General features: G+C 46.3%; 1 protein-coding gene across 1 annotated transcript in view; it reads right to left on the bottom strand.

Annotated features, from left to right (window-relative positions):
- Positions 1-4,360: 4,360 nt before the first annotated feature.
- LOC311134432 (visual pigment-like receptor peropsin) overlaps positions 4,361-15,846 on the bottom strand; it is a gene marked incomplete at both ends in the record, with an annotated part of 73,672 nt that continues 62,186 nt past the window's right edge. Inside the window, 3 exons of the mRNA XM_084168112.1 lie at positions 4,361-4,900; positions 10,952-11,175; positions 11,581-11,685. Of these exons, the coding sequence (XP_084024238.1) occupies positions 4,361-4,900; positions 10,952-11,175; positions 11,581-11,685 (869 nt within the window). The remainder of the gene's footprint in view (positions 4,901-10,951; positions 11,176-11,580; positions 11,686-15,846) is intronic.

Here is a 15,846-nt window from a genome sequence, read left to right as displayed (position 1 = left end):
AGGATTAGACCCACCCATTGCATAAATAATAATATCTGCCGTTTAGCAGACGCTTTAATCCAGTCATGCTTGCATACATTTTACGTATGGAATGGGTGGCCCCAGCGGGAATCAAACCCACTATCCTGGCATTGCAAGCGCCAGAGCCAGATGACGGGCCAGAGGACAGTCACAGTCCAGAGTCAGGTGACTGTCTTCTAGCTCTGGACTGTGACTGTCCTCTGGCTCTGGACTGTGACTGTCCTCTGGCTCTGGACTGTGACTGTCCTCTGGCTCTGGACTGTGACTGTCCTCTGGCTCTGGACTGTGACTGTCCTCTGGCTCTGGACTGTGACTGTCCTCTGGCTCTGGACTGTGACTGTCCTCTGGCTCTGGACTGTGACTGTCCTCTGGCTCTGGACTGTGACTGTCCTCTGGCTCTGGACTGTGACTGTCCTCTGGCTCTGGACTGTGACTGTCCCCTGGCTCTGGACCATCCTCTGTGCAATAGGAAACTGGTGGCGTGGTGGTGTTTGGTCAGGACTTGCTTGCAGGACAGGACAGGTCTCCATCAGTGTGTGTGTGTGTGTGTGTGTGTGTGTGTGTGTGTGTGTGTGTGTGTATGCGTGTGTGTGTATGCCTGTGTGTGTATTTGTTGTGGTGTGGAGGACAGTTCTCCCTCAGAGGGCACATGCTGATCATATCTCCTGAATTACCCACATTCCCCGGCGGTTGACAAGAGGACGGTCGCAGTCCTTGCACCACTGCACCTCAGAAATGTACTCCTGCAAAGATACTAAATACCCCCTGACACTACAGATACTAAATACCCCCTGACACTACAGATACTAAATATCCCCTGACACTACAGATACTAAATACCCCCTGACACTACAGATACTAAATACCCCCTGACACTACAGATACTAAATACCTCCTGACACTACAGATACTAAATACCCCCTGACACTACAGATACTAAATACCTCCTGACACTACAGATACTAAATACCCCCTGACACTACAGATACTAAATACCCCCTGACACTACAGATACTAAATACCCCCTGACACTACAGATACTAAATACCCCCTGACACTACAGATACTAAATACCTCCTGACACTACAGATACTAAATACCCCCTGACACTACAGATACTAAATACCCCCTGACACTACATATACTAAATACCCCCTGACACTACAGATACTAAATACCCCCTGACACTACAGATACTAAATACCTCCTGACACTACAGATACTAAATACCCCCTGACACTACAGATACTAAATACCCCCGGACACTACAGCCTTACAGATACTAAATACCCCCTGACACTACAGATACTAAATACCCCCTGACACTACAGATACTAAATACCCCCTGACACTACAGATACTAAATACCCCCGGACACTACAGCCTTACAGATACTAAATACCCCCTGACACTACAGATACTAAATACCCCCTGACACTACAGATACTAAATACCCCCGGACACTACAGCCTTACAGATACTAAATACCCCCTGACACTACAGATACTAAATACCCCCTGACACTACAGATACTAAATACCCCCTGACACTACAGATACTAAATACCCCCGGACACTACAGCCTTACAGATACTAAATACCCCCTGACACTACAGATACTAAATACCCCCTGACACTACAGATACTAAATACCCCCTGACACTACAGATACTAAATACCCCCTGACACTACAGATACTAAATACCTCCTGACACTACATATACTAAATACCCCCTGACACTACAGATACTAAATACCCCCTGACACTACAGATACTAAATACCCCCTGACACTACATATACTAAATACCCCCTGACACTACAGATACTAAATACCCCCTGACACTACAGATACTAAATACCCCCTGACACTACAGATACTAAATACCCCCTGACACTACAGATACTAAATACCTCCTGACACTACAGATACTAAATACCCCCTGACACTACAGATACTAAATACCCCCGGACACTACAGATACTAAATACCCCCTGACACTACAGATACTAAATACCCCCGGACACTACAGATACTAAATACCCCCTGACACTACAGATACTAAATACCCCCTGACACTACAGATACTAAATACCCCCTGACACTACAGATACTAAATACCCCCTGACACTACAGATACTAAATACCCCCTGACACTACAGATACTAAATACCCCCTGACACTACAGCCTTACAGATACTAAATACCCCCTGACACTACAGATACTAAATACCCCCTGACACTACAGATACTAAATACCTCCTGACACTACAGATACTAAATACCCCCTGACACTACAGATACTAAATACCCCCTGACACTACAGATACTAAATACCCCCTGACACTACAGATACTAAATACCCCCTGACACTACAGCCTTACAGATACTAAATACCCCCTGACACTACAGCCTTACAGATACTAAATACCCCCTGACACTACAGATACTAAATACCCCCTGACACTACAGATACTAAATACCTCCTGACACTACAGATACTAAATACCCCCTGACACTACAGATACTAAATACCCCCTGACACTACAGATACTAAATACCCCCTGACACTACAGATACTAAATACCCCCTGACACTACAGATACTAAATACCCCCTGACACTACAGATACTAAATACCCCCTGACACTACAGATACTAAATACCCCCTGACACTGTCAATCTGCAATAAGACATGTACCTCTACAGACACAGTTCATACACAGTTCGTAGCTTCTGAGTGTTACCATATGTCCCCACTCTTAACCACACGTATCACTGGTCATGACAGTGCTGAGTCCATTAGGACAGAAGAGTTTGTATGTAGCTCAGTTGGTAGAGCGTGGCGCTTGCAACGACAGGGTTGTGGGTTCGATTCCCACGGGGGGCCAGTAATGAAAATGTATGCACTCACTAACTGTTAGTCGCTCTGGATAAGAGCGTCTGCTAAATGACTAAAATGTTCAAGTACACCTCCGTGCTCTGAAACTCTGTTTCAATAAATGCACTCTTGAGAATCAGGAGAAAAAATAACTTTTTATTGACACAAACAAGCACACATCAACTTAAATAAATAACCCCAACAAATACAAAAAATAGCAATGTACAAAACCCTAGTCCCTATATAATAACACCCTATTCCCTATATAATGACACCCTATTCCCTATATAATGACACCCTATTCCCTATATAATGACACCCTATTCCCTATATAATGACACCCTATTCCCTATATAATGACACCCTATTCCCTATATAATGACCCTATTCCCTATATAATGACACCCTATTCCCTATATAATGACACCCTATTCCCTATATAATGACACCCTATTCCCTATATAATGACACCCTATTCCCTATATAATGACACCCTATTCCCTATATAATGACACCCTATTCCCTATATAATGACACCCTATTCCCTATATAATGACACCCTATTCCCTATATAATGACACCCTATTCCCTATATAATGACACCCTATTCCCTATATAGTGAACCCTAGTCCCTATATAATGACACCCTATTCCCTATATAGTGAACCCTAGTCCCTATATAATGACACCCTATTCCCTATATAATGACACCCTATTCCCTATATAATGACACCCTATTCCCTATATAATGACACCCTATTCCCTATATAATGAAACCCTATTCCCTATATAATGACACCCTATTCCCTATATAATGACACCCTATTCCCTATATAGTGAACCCTAGTCCCTATATAATGACACCCTATTCCCTATATAATGACACCCTATTCCCTATATAATGACACCCTATTCCCTATATAATGACACCCTATTCCCTATATAATGACACCCTATTCCCTATATAATGACACCCTATTCCCTATATAATGAAACCCTATTCCCTATATAATGACACCCTATTCCCTATATAATGACACCCTATTCCCTATATAGTGAACCCTATTCCCTATATAGTGAACCCTAGTCCCTATATAATGACACCCTATATAATGACACCCTATTCCCTATATAATGACACCCTATTCCCTATATAATGAAACCCTATTCCCTATATAGTGAACCCTAGTCCCTATATACTCCCATAGGGCCCTGGTCAAAAGTAGTGCACTATGTAGAGAATGGGGTTCTATTTTAGATCAAACACTGTTTTTGCTTCCAGGTAGAACATTTTTGGTTTCAGGTAGAAAAAGGGTTCTAAATGGAACCCAAAAAGGATTCTACCTGGAATAGGTTCTGCTATGGGGACAGCCCGAAGAACCCTTTTAGGTTCTAGATAGCACCTTTTTTTTTTTCTCTAAGCGTGTAGCGTGCCATTTTGGATGCACATTTAGAGATCTTTAGAGTCTGTCGCTCTCGTACTCTGGCGTCTCAGAGTGCATGCTGGGTAAGGGGGCAAGGGGTACATTGGGAATGTAGTAGAGGGACTCCTGACTGGCAGTAGGTGGGGTGTGGGATGGACTATTCACCCCGGAGTCTGAATCCTGAGCCATGGGACCCTCTGGCTGCAGCATCTCTTCCTTGCTGTACTTCCCCTCTCTCGACTGCAGAGGAAGTGAGGTCACAGGAAGCGCAAAAAGGGTCGTGGCCTCGGGATGGTCTTTCGGCTTCAGCTCGTTAAGCTCCTGGAAGTTCTTGAGACGGACCACTTCCTTGTGGGCGGAGCCACCGTAACACGGCAACAGCGCGAAGACGTCCTTACGGAACTTAGAACTCATTCCGAAGTAGATGAAGGGGTTGTACAAGGAGGCGGATTTAGCGAAGAGACGGGTGAAGATCAAAGTCATGTTGGGGACGTGGTAACCACAGGCAGACCACATGGAGACCACCGCATAGGGAGACCACGCCATGATGAAGGCTGTGCAGATCACTATGGAGACCTGGAGGAGAAGGGACAGAGAAAATATGTTTAAAAAAGCTACAGGACTGTTTCTCTCAGCACAGACTGGAATACGTTTCCGGATTCATCCGATGGCATTGAGGAGTTTACCACAGCAGTCACCAGCTTCATTAATAAGAGCTAAAGGCTAGCGCTGCCGCTTTCAGTGAGCGGGACACTAATCTGGACGCTGCTGATAAGAAATCCCGCTATGCCCTCCAAAGAGACATCAAACAGGCAAAGTGTCGATACAGGACTAAGATCGAATCCTACAACACCGGCTCTGACGATCGTTGGATGTGGCAGGGCTTGAAAACTATCACGGATTACAAAGGGAATCGCAACCGCTAGTTGCCCCAGTGACACGAGCCTACCAGAAGAGTGAAATGCCTTCTATGCTCGCCTCTAGGTAAGTGACACTGAACCATGCATGAGAGCACCAGCCGTTCCGGACGACTTGTGTGATTTCGCTTTTCATAGCCAATGTGAGTAAGACCTTTAAACGGGTTAACATTCACAAGTCTGCGATGCCAGACAGATTACCAGGACTTGTAGCATGCGCTGACTAGCTGGAAAGTGTCTTCACTGACCTTTTCAACATATTCCTGACCCAGTCTGTAATACCTACATGTTTCAAGCAGACCACCATAGTCCCTGTGCCCAAGAACGCCAAGGCAACCTGTCTAAATGACTATCGCCCCATAGCACTCACATCTGTAGCCATGAAATGCTTTGAAAGGCTGGTCATGGCTCAAATCAACACCATCATCCCAGACACCCTGGACCCATTCCAATTCGCATGCCGCCCCAACAGATCCACAGATGACTCAATCTCTATCTGCTTTGATCCCCTTTTGCACTAACTATTTTGACTCATCACATACACTGCTGCTACTGTCTATTATCTATCCTGTTGTCTAGTCACTTTACCCCTACCTTCAGTATACTGCTGCTACTGTCTATTATCTATCCTGTTGCCTAGTCACTTTACCCCTACCTACAGTATACTGCTGCTACTGTCTATTATCTATCCTGTTGTCTAGTCACTTTACCCCTACCTTCAGTATACTGCTGCTACTGTCTATTATCTATCCTGTTGCCTAGTCACTTTACCCCTACCTACAGTATATGTACATATCTACCTCCATTACCTCGTCCCCCTGCACATCGACTCGGTACTGGTACCCCATGTACTGTATATAGCCAAGTTATCGTTACTCATCGTGTATTTATTCCTTGTGTTATTATTTTTCTGTTTTTCTCTCTGCATTGTTGGGAAGGGACCGTCAGTTAGCATTTCACTGTTAGTCTACACCTGTTGTTTGCATGTGACAAATATTTTTCATTTGATTTGAACCTTTTGCGGTCTAGGCTGGGTTATTTTTAAATCACTTTCTGTTTCGGTTCTGTTGATGTAAATAGGTCCTCTAACTAAATGTTATTGATTGAATGTATTAATTGGTTGGTTGGTTGATTGGTTGGTTGGTTGGTTGGTTGGCTGGTTGGTTGGTTGGTTGGTTGATTGGTTGGTTGGTTGGTTGGTTGGCTGGCTGGTTGATTGGTTGGTTGGTTGGTTGGTTGGCTGGTTGGTTGGTTGATTGGTTGGGTTAGGGTTATCCCATTATCCCAGAAACCCTCGACCCACTCCAATTTGCATACCGCCCCAACAGATCCACAGATGATGCAATCTCTATTGCACTCCACACTGCCCTTTCCCAAATGGACAAAAGGAACACCTATGTGAGAATGCTATTCATTGACTACAGCTTCAACACCATAGTGCCCTCAAAGCTCATCACTAAGCTAAGGACCCTGGGACTAAACACCTCCCTCTGCAACTGGATCCTGGACTTCCTGACGGGCCACCCCCAGGTGGTAAGGGTAGGTAACAACACATCTGCCACGCTGATCCTCAACACGGGGGCCCCTCAGTGGTGCATGCTCAGTCCCCTCCTGTACTCCCTGTTCACTCATGACTGCATGGCCAGGCACAATTCCAACACCATCATTAATTTGGCTGACAACACAACAGTGGAAGGGCCTGATCACCGACAACGATGAGACAGCCTATAGGGAGGAGGTCAGAGACCTGGCCGTGTGGTGCCAGGATAACAACCTCTCCCTCAACGTGATCAAGACAAAGGAGATGATTGTGGACTACTGGAAAAAGAAGAGGACCGAGCACACCCACATTCTCATTGACGGGGCTGTAGTGGAGCAGGTTGAGAGCTTCAAGTTCCTTGGTGTCCACATCACCAACAAACTATCATGGTCCAAACACACCAAGACAGTCGTGAAGAGGGCACGACAAAGCCTATTCCCCCTCATGGATTGAAAAGATTTGGCATGGGTCCTCAGATCCTCAAAAGTTTCTACAGCTGCACCATCGAGAGCATCCTGACTGGTTGCATCACTGCCTGGTCCCTGCACGCACCACCCACGTGGAGTTCCAGGTCTCAGGCAGCCTCTGGAACTGCCGTTCTGCTGCCAACAAGGCAGAGTTCATCTCAGCCTATGCTACCCTCCAGTCCCTCGACTTCTTGGCGCTGACGGAAACATGGATTACCACTGAAAACACTGCTAATCCTACTGCTCTCTCCTCGTCTGACCATGTGTTCTCGCATACCCCGAGAGCATCTGGTCAGCAGGGTGGTGGCACAGGAATCCTCATCTCTCCCAAGTGGACATTCTAAATTTTTCCCCTGACCCATCTGTCTATCTCCTCATTTGAATTCCATGCTGTCACAGTCACTAGCCCATTTAAGCTTAATATCCTTGTCATCTATCGCCCTCCAGGTTCCCTTGGAGAGTTCATCAATGAGCTTGACGCCTTGATCAGTTCCTTTCCTGAGGATGGCTCACCCCTCACAGTTCTGGGGGATTTCAACCTCTACATCTACATTTGACTCATTTCTCTCTACCTCCTTCTTTCCACTCCTCTCCTCTTTTGACCTCACCCTCTCACCGTCCCCCCCTACTCACAAGGCAGGCAATACGCTTGACCTCATCTTTACTAGATGCTGTTCTTCTACTAATCTCACTGCAACTCCCCTCCATGTCTCCGACCACTACTTTGTATCCTTTTCTCTCTCGCTCTCCTCCAACACTACTCACTCTGCCCCTACACAGATGGTAATGCGCCGTCGCAACCTTCGCTCTCTCTCTCCCGCTACTCTCTCCTCTTCCATCCTATCATCTCTTCCCTCTGCTCAATCCTTCTCCCTCCAATCTCCTGATTCTGCCTCCTCAACCCTCCTCTCCTCCCTTTCTGCATCCTTTGACTCTCTATGTCCCCTATCCTCCCGGCCGGCTCGGTCCTCCCCTACAGCTCCGTGGCTTGATGACTCATTGCGAGCTCACAGAACAGAGCTCCGGGCAGCTGAGCAGAAATGGAAGAAAACTAGACTCCCTGCGGACCTGGCATCTTTTCACTCCCTCCTCTCTACATTTTCTTCATCTGTTTCTGCTACTAAGGCCACTTTCTACCACTCTAAATTCCAAGCATCTGCCTCTAACCATAGGAAGCTCTTTGCCACATTCTCCTCCCTGCTGAATCCTCCCCCCCCCCCTCTCTGTGGATGACTTCGTCAACCATTTTGAAAAGAAGGTTGACGACATCCGATCCTCGTTTGTTAAGTCAAATGACACTGCTGGTCCTGCTCACACTGCCCTACCCTATGCTTTGACTTCTTTCTCCCCTCTCTCTCCAGATGAAATCTTGCGACTTGTGACGGCAGGCCGCCCAACAACCTGCCCGCTTGACCCTATCCTCTCCTCTCTTCTCCAGACCATCTCCGGTGACCTTCTCCCTTACCTCACCTCGCTGATCAACTCATCCTTGACCGCTGGCTATGTCCCTTCCGTCTTCAAGAGAGCGAGAGTTGCACCCCTTCTCAAAAAACCAACACTCGATCCCTCTGATGTCAACAACTACAGACCAGTATCCCTTCTTTCTTTTCTCTCCAAAACTATTGAGCGTGCCGTCTTTAGCCAACTCTCTTGCTATCTCTCTCAGAATGACCTTCTTGATCCAAACCAGTCAGGTTTCAAGACTGGTCATTCAACTGAGACTGCTCTTCTCTGTGTCACGGAGGCTCTCCGCACTGCTAAAGCTAACTCTCTCTCCTCTGCTCTTGTCCTTCTAGACCTGTCTGCTGCCTTTGATACTGTGAACCATCAGATCCTCCTCTCCACCCTCTCCGAGCTGGGCATCTCCGGCGCGGCTCACTCTTGGATTGCGTCCTACCTGACCAGTCGCTCCTACCAAGTGGCGTAGCGAGAAGCTGTCTCCGCACCACGTGCTCTCACCACTGGTGTCCCCCAGGGCTCAGTTCTAGGCCCTCTCCTATTCTCCCTATACACCAAGTCACTTGGCTCTGTCATATCCTCACATGGCCTCTCCTATCATTGCTACGCTGACGACACACAACTAATCTTCTCCTTTCCCCCTTCTGATAACCAGGTGGCGAATCGCATCTCTGCATGTCTGGCAGACATATCAGTATGGATGACGGATCACCACCTCAAGCTGAACCTTGGCAAGACGGAGCTGCTCTTCCTCCCGGGGAAGGACTGCCTGTTCCATGATCTCGCCATCACGGTTGACAACTCTGTTGTGTCCTCCTCCCAGAGTGCGAAGAGCCTTGGCGTGACCCTGGACAACACCCTGTCGTTCTCCGCTAACATCAAGGCGGTGACCAGATCCTGTAGGTTCATGCTCTACAACATTCGGAGAGTACGACCCTGCCTTACACAGGAAGCGGCACAGGTCCTAATCCAGGCACTTGTCATCTCCCGTCTGGATTACTGCAACTCGCTGTTGGCTGGGCTCCCTGCCTGTGCCATTAAACCCCTACAACTCATCCAAAATGCCGCAGCCCATCTGGTGTTCAACCTTCCCAAGTTCTCTCACGTCACCCCGCTCCTCCGCACACTCCACTGGCTTCCAGTTGAAGCTCGCATCTGCTACAAGACCATGGTGCTTGCCTACGGAGCTGTGAGGGGAACGGCACCTCTGTACCTTCAGGCTCTGATCAGTCCCTACACCCAAACGAGGGCATTGCGTTCATCCACCTCTGGCCTGCTGGCTCCCCTACCTCTGCGGAAGCATAGTTCCCGCTCAGCCCAGTCAAAACTGTTCGCTGCTCTGGCACCCCAATGGTGGAACAAGCTCCCTCACGACGCCAGGACAGCGGAGTCACTCACCACCTTCCGGAGATATTTGAAAACCCACCTCTTTAAGGAATACCTGGGATAGGATAAAGTAATCCTTCTATCCCCCCCTTACCCCAACCCAAACCCCAACCCCCCCCCCCCCAAAAAAAAGAAACTTTGTAAAGTGGTGATCCCACTGGCTATAAGGTGAATGCGCCTATTTGTAAGTCGCTCTGGATAAGAGCGTCTGCTAAATGACGTAAATGTAAATGTAAATGGTATGGCAACTGCTCGGCCTCCGACTGCAAGGCACTACAGAGGGTAGTGCGTACGGCCCAGTACATCACTGGGGCCAAGCTTCCTGCCATCCAGGACCTCTATACCAGGTGGTGTCAGAGGAAGGCCCTAAAAATTGTCAAAGACTCCAGCCACCCTAGTCATAGACTGTTCTCTCTGCTACCGCACGGCAAGGGGTATCGGAGCACCAAGTCTAGGTCCAAAAGGCTCCTCAACAGCTTCTACCCCCAAGCCATAAGACTCCTGAACAGCTACTCTTCTGCTTATTATTTATGCATAGTCACTTTAACTCTACCCACATGTACATATTACCTCAATTACCTCGACTAACCGGTGCCCCCGCACATTGACTCTGTACCGGTACCCCCTGTATATAGCCTCGCTATTGTTATTTTATTTTACTGCTGCTCTTTAATTACTTGTTATTTTTCTATTGTTCTTAAAACTGCATTGTTGATTAAAGCTTGTCAGTAAGCATTTCACTGTAAGGTCTTCACCTGTTGTATTCGGCGCGTGTGACAAATACGATTTGATTTGATTTGATTTGGTTGGTTAATTGATTGATTGGTTGGTCGGCTGGTTGGTTGGTTAATTGACTCACCCTAGTGACGTCTCGTTCCACTTTCCTCTGTCTGGATGAGAGGTACCCGTCAGCTGACATGGCGTTGCTGCTCTTCACGGTACTGATGATGGAGACGTAGGAGAAGACCATGACCGTGACTGGGATGAAGAAGCAGAAGATGAGGATGGAGATGATGTAGGACTTGTAGATGGTGGAGTAGTTAGCCCTGGACCAGTCCACCTCACAGTTCCCGTACCCACCGTCTGGAGCTAGAGATAGGGGAATGGATGGATGGATTAATGGATGGATGGATGGATGAATTAATGGATGGATGGATGAATGGAAGGATATATGAATGGATGGCTTAGAGCAGTGCTTCGATGGATGAACGGATATATGAATGGATGGATTGGATTAATGGATGGATGGATGGATGAATTAATGGATGGATGGATGAATGGAAGGATATATGAATGGATGGCTTAGAGCAGTGCTTTGATGGATGAACGGATATATGAATGGATGGATGGATGAATGGATGGATGGATGGATGAATGAATGGATGGATAAATGGATGGATTAATGGATAGATGGATGAATGAATGGATGGATAAATGGATGGATTAATGGATGGATGGATGAATGAATGGATGGACGGAGACACTAACCTGTGTAGCTGCCCCAGCCCAGCAGTGGAGCCACAGACCAGAAGAAAGCCCCGACCCAGATGAACATCAGAGAGATGCAAATGGTGCTCAAACTGATGCAGTAGGCTGGAAACAGGACAGAGAGGGACACACACACACACGGACAGACAGACAGACACAGGACAGACACAGGACAGACAGACAGACACAGGACAGACAGACAGACACAGGACAGACGGACAGACACACACAGACAGACAGACACAGGACAGACAGACAGACACAGGACAGACAGACAGACAGACAGACAGACATACACAGGACAGAGATGCAATGAGTGTGTTTGTGTTCCAGTCAAACCACACCCTTCATATAACATGGTTTGAGGCATAGTTTCCCTATAATCCCGCAGTCACCCTCAACATTCCCCTATAATCCTGCAGTCACCCTCAACATTTCCCTATAATCCTGCAGTCACCCTCAACATTTCCCTATAATCCCGCAGTCACCCTCAATATTTCCATATAATCCTGCAGTCACCCTCAACATTTCCCTATAATCCTGCAGTCACCCTCAACATTCCCCTATAATCCCGCAGTCACCCTCAACATTCCCTTATAATCCTGCAGTCACCCTCAACATTTCCCTATAATCCCGCAGTCACCCTCAATATTTCCATATAATCCTGCAGTCACCCTCAACATTTCCTTATAATCCTGCAGTCACCCTCAACATTTCCATATAATCCTGCAGTCAACCTCAACATATTGTCAATTAAATATTTAATTTTAAGATTTTGTTGCTGTTGGCTCAAAATATCATAATGGGCTATTTTCTGCTCAGAAAGACATGCTAAGAACATTTTTTAAGAGGAGATGTTTCAGACATGCTAAAGATATGTTAAGAACCTTATGCCACGGCCATACACACTTGGAAAAGAGGGTTCCTCAAGGGTTCTATGGGAAGGGTGATGGTTCTATGTGGAACCATAATGACTAAAATAACCCTTTGAGCTCTTTAATGGTTCTTTGCAGTTCTGAAAAGGGTTCTTTGCTCTTTCAGTGATAATTAAAATGTAGAGGCGGAAGCTCATTCTAATATTTTGGGCGTGGTTTGCGCAGAGATCTTTTTGTGCAACCGTGAGAGAGAGAGTGTCGTTCCAGTTGATCTTATCAGTTGTGTTATGCCATTATATATGATATATGACTATGGCCAGTGACGGTGTCTTCTGAAAGACTCACATAGGGCCTTGTGTGAAATGGGAATTGTTGACCAAATCAGAGGATCTCAATTATCTCTGTAGGGACACCCAGCCATTCCATAGCTAGCACTAGTAATGGGGAAACAGCTTCCTGAAGCATTGAGGTTTTCCAGCCAATTGTGTTGAAAATAGGTTCATTACTTGAGGCTTTGATCAACACAGTGAACACTAGTGGCACCTGCTGGACAAAATAATTTTGAGCAGCCAATTTATTATAGAAGACGTCCCACACCCCCGTAGCGCGTGTATAGTTTTATGTCTTCTATCAAACCAATACCAAACCAATCAGGTGGTTGTTCGACGAAACGAAGCTTCGGACGTCATTGATCACGTGCTTCTGATAAAGTGATACAGGCATCGGCACACTGCTTCGAAATAAACTGCTTATCGATTTCAACGCATGCCTCGGAGCTCCGGCATCAAACATAACATCACACCTGATTCAACTCGTCAATTAACACAATATAAATGCTTATGGAATTTCTACAAAATAATATGGCTAACCTGAATAACAAAGCCTGTATGGTTCTTCAAAAAGTTATTTGTAGAACCTTTGTGATTGAGAACGGTTATTTATAGAACCGTTCTCCATAAAGGTTCTATAAAGAACCATTAAAAAGGGTTGTAACCATAGCGGAACCCTTTTTGCTGCTATATAGAACATTTTTTAATAGTTCTTTATAGAACCTTAGGAAAGTTCTTTATAGCATCATAAATGTTTCCATTTAGAACCTTATGAGCATGGTTCTTTATAGAACCTTCAAAAAAGGTTCTATATAGCACCAAAAAGGATCTGCTATGGTTACAAGCCAAATAACCCTTATCTGGTGCTATATAGAACTATTTGTTTTTTGTGTGTAGTCACTGATCCCAGATCAGTGTGTCACCCTCTCTAAAAGGGCTCTGATCTCCAAATGTCACTCCTCCGCAAACACGCAACAGGAAAAGTTGGAGGGAGGCTGGCTCTTTTAAAAGTCCAGAATTCTTTCCACCCCAGTTATGAATGTCAGACTGTGACATTTTTATGAACAATGAGTCTCTTTTTTTTTTTTTTCAGGCGCACACACGGGCAGCACTTGTAAATCACTCCCACTGAAAATAACCTTTCTTGACAAAGTACATATAGGTTTTGTATTCAGTGAGAAGATAAATGATTGATTGTTGTGACGGTGTGCTTCCAATGACCAATATGATGAATCAGTCACTTACGGACTGACTACAGGACATGCTGTATGAGGTGATATGCTTTAGTGCCTCCTTAGTAAATTATGTAACTCAAAAGTCTGATAGAAAGTATAATTGTACCTTGACAGAATGTGTAAATCCGTTCTCTGACCCAATTCACTGTGATTTGACTTGTGAAAGACGTTTATCAATCAAATATTGACAGATACAGATCCAGTCAACTGATTAACGAAAAAAAAGAACGTATTAAAATGGCATTGATGAATAGCCTACTCTACGCAAGATGTCTACCATGTCGCAAGTTGTCTGAATAACCTCAAACATACAGTAAACCTCCCCTTCAGAGCAACCAACCCACCATAGAAGTTAACAGAGGCAGTTATTCTATTATTACCAAGTAGTTAAGACATTCCTCACCTCAACCTCACCTCAAATGAAGTTAATTGTCAGGTCTGGTGCAGAGAATGTGAATGTAAATAGTAGTCATTAATCAAACAGTAATTTCCTCCCATAAATCCAGCCAGTAATGAACCGCTGAGAACAACATATCTCTTTTCTTCTCTTGTCAGAGCTACTGGGTCCCAAATGACACCATATTCCCTATATAGTGCACTACTTTTGACCAGAGCCCTATGGGACATTTCATTTCTCTCTCTCTCTCTCTCTCTCTCATCTCTCTCTCTCTCTCTCTCTCTCTCTCTCTCTTCTCTCATCATCTCGCTTCTCTATCTCTCTCTCTCTCTCTCTCTCTCTCTCATCTCTCTCTCTCTCTCTCTTCTCTTCTCTCTCTCCTCTCATCTCTCTCTCTCTCTCTCTCTCTCTCTCTCTCTCTCTTCTCTCTCTCTCTCTCTCTTCTCTTCTCTCTCTCTCTCTCTCTCTCTCTCTCTTCTCTCTCTCCTCTCACCTCTCTCCTCTCTCTCTCTCTCTCTCTCTCTTCTCTCTCTCTCTCTCATCTCTCTCTCTTCTCTCTCTCTCCTCTCTCTCTCTCTCTCTCTCTCTCTCTCTCTCTCTCTCTCTCATCCTGACTCTCTCTCTCTCTCTGTCTCTCTCTCTGTCTCTCTCTGTCTCTCTCTCTGTCTCTCTCTGTCTCTCTCTCTGTCTCTCTCTGTCTCTCTCTCTCTCTCTGTGTGTGTCTCTCTGTCTCTGTCTCTGTCTCTGTCTCTGTCTCTGTCTCTGTCTCTGTCTCTGTCTCTGTCTCTGTCTCCTCTCTCTCTGTCTCTCTCTCTCTCTCTGTCTCTCTCTCTCTCTCTGTCTCTCTCTCTCTCTCTCTCTCTCTCTCTCTCTCTCTCTCTCTCTCTCTCTCTCTCTCTCTCTCTCTCTCTCTCTCTGTGTCTCTCTGTCGCCAACTATTTTCTTCTCTCTCACCCCCCCCTCCCCGTCTTCCAGGTGTATGTGGTGGCCATGAAGATAAAGAAGGAAGCAGAGTCTCGTCCGGTGAAGGAGGTGAAGGCAGGAGGAGGAGAGGAGGAAGAGGAGGAGGAGGAGGTGGGAGCGGACATTCTTCCTCCTGATAGCCTGATTATGCTGGTGCAGCCTGAACTGCCGTCTCTGTCTCGGCTGTGGTTGGCTGTCCTCAGAGACTATGCTCTACTGACACTGCCTGCAGAGTTCTCCAGCCAACTGCCACCTGACGGTACACTACACCCTACTCAACACTGTGGCCTCCTGACGGTACACTACACCCTACTCAACACTGTGGCCACCTGACGGTACACTACACCCTACTCAACACTGTGGCCTCCTGACGGTACACTACACCCTACTCAACACTGTGGCCTCCTGACGGTACACTACACCCTACTCAACACTGTGGCCACCTGACGGTACACTACACCCTACTC

Source organism: Coregonus lavaretus (assembly GCF_964263955.1).
Source record: "Coregonus lavaretus genome assembly, chromosome: 1".
NCBI lineage: Eukaryota > Metazoa > Chordata > Actinopteri > Salmoniformes > Salmonidae > Coregonus > Coregonus lavaretus.
Note: the sequence above shows the minus strand (reverse complement) of the source record. Positions and strands in the feature narration are given on the sequence as shown.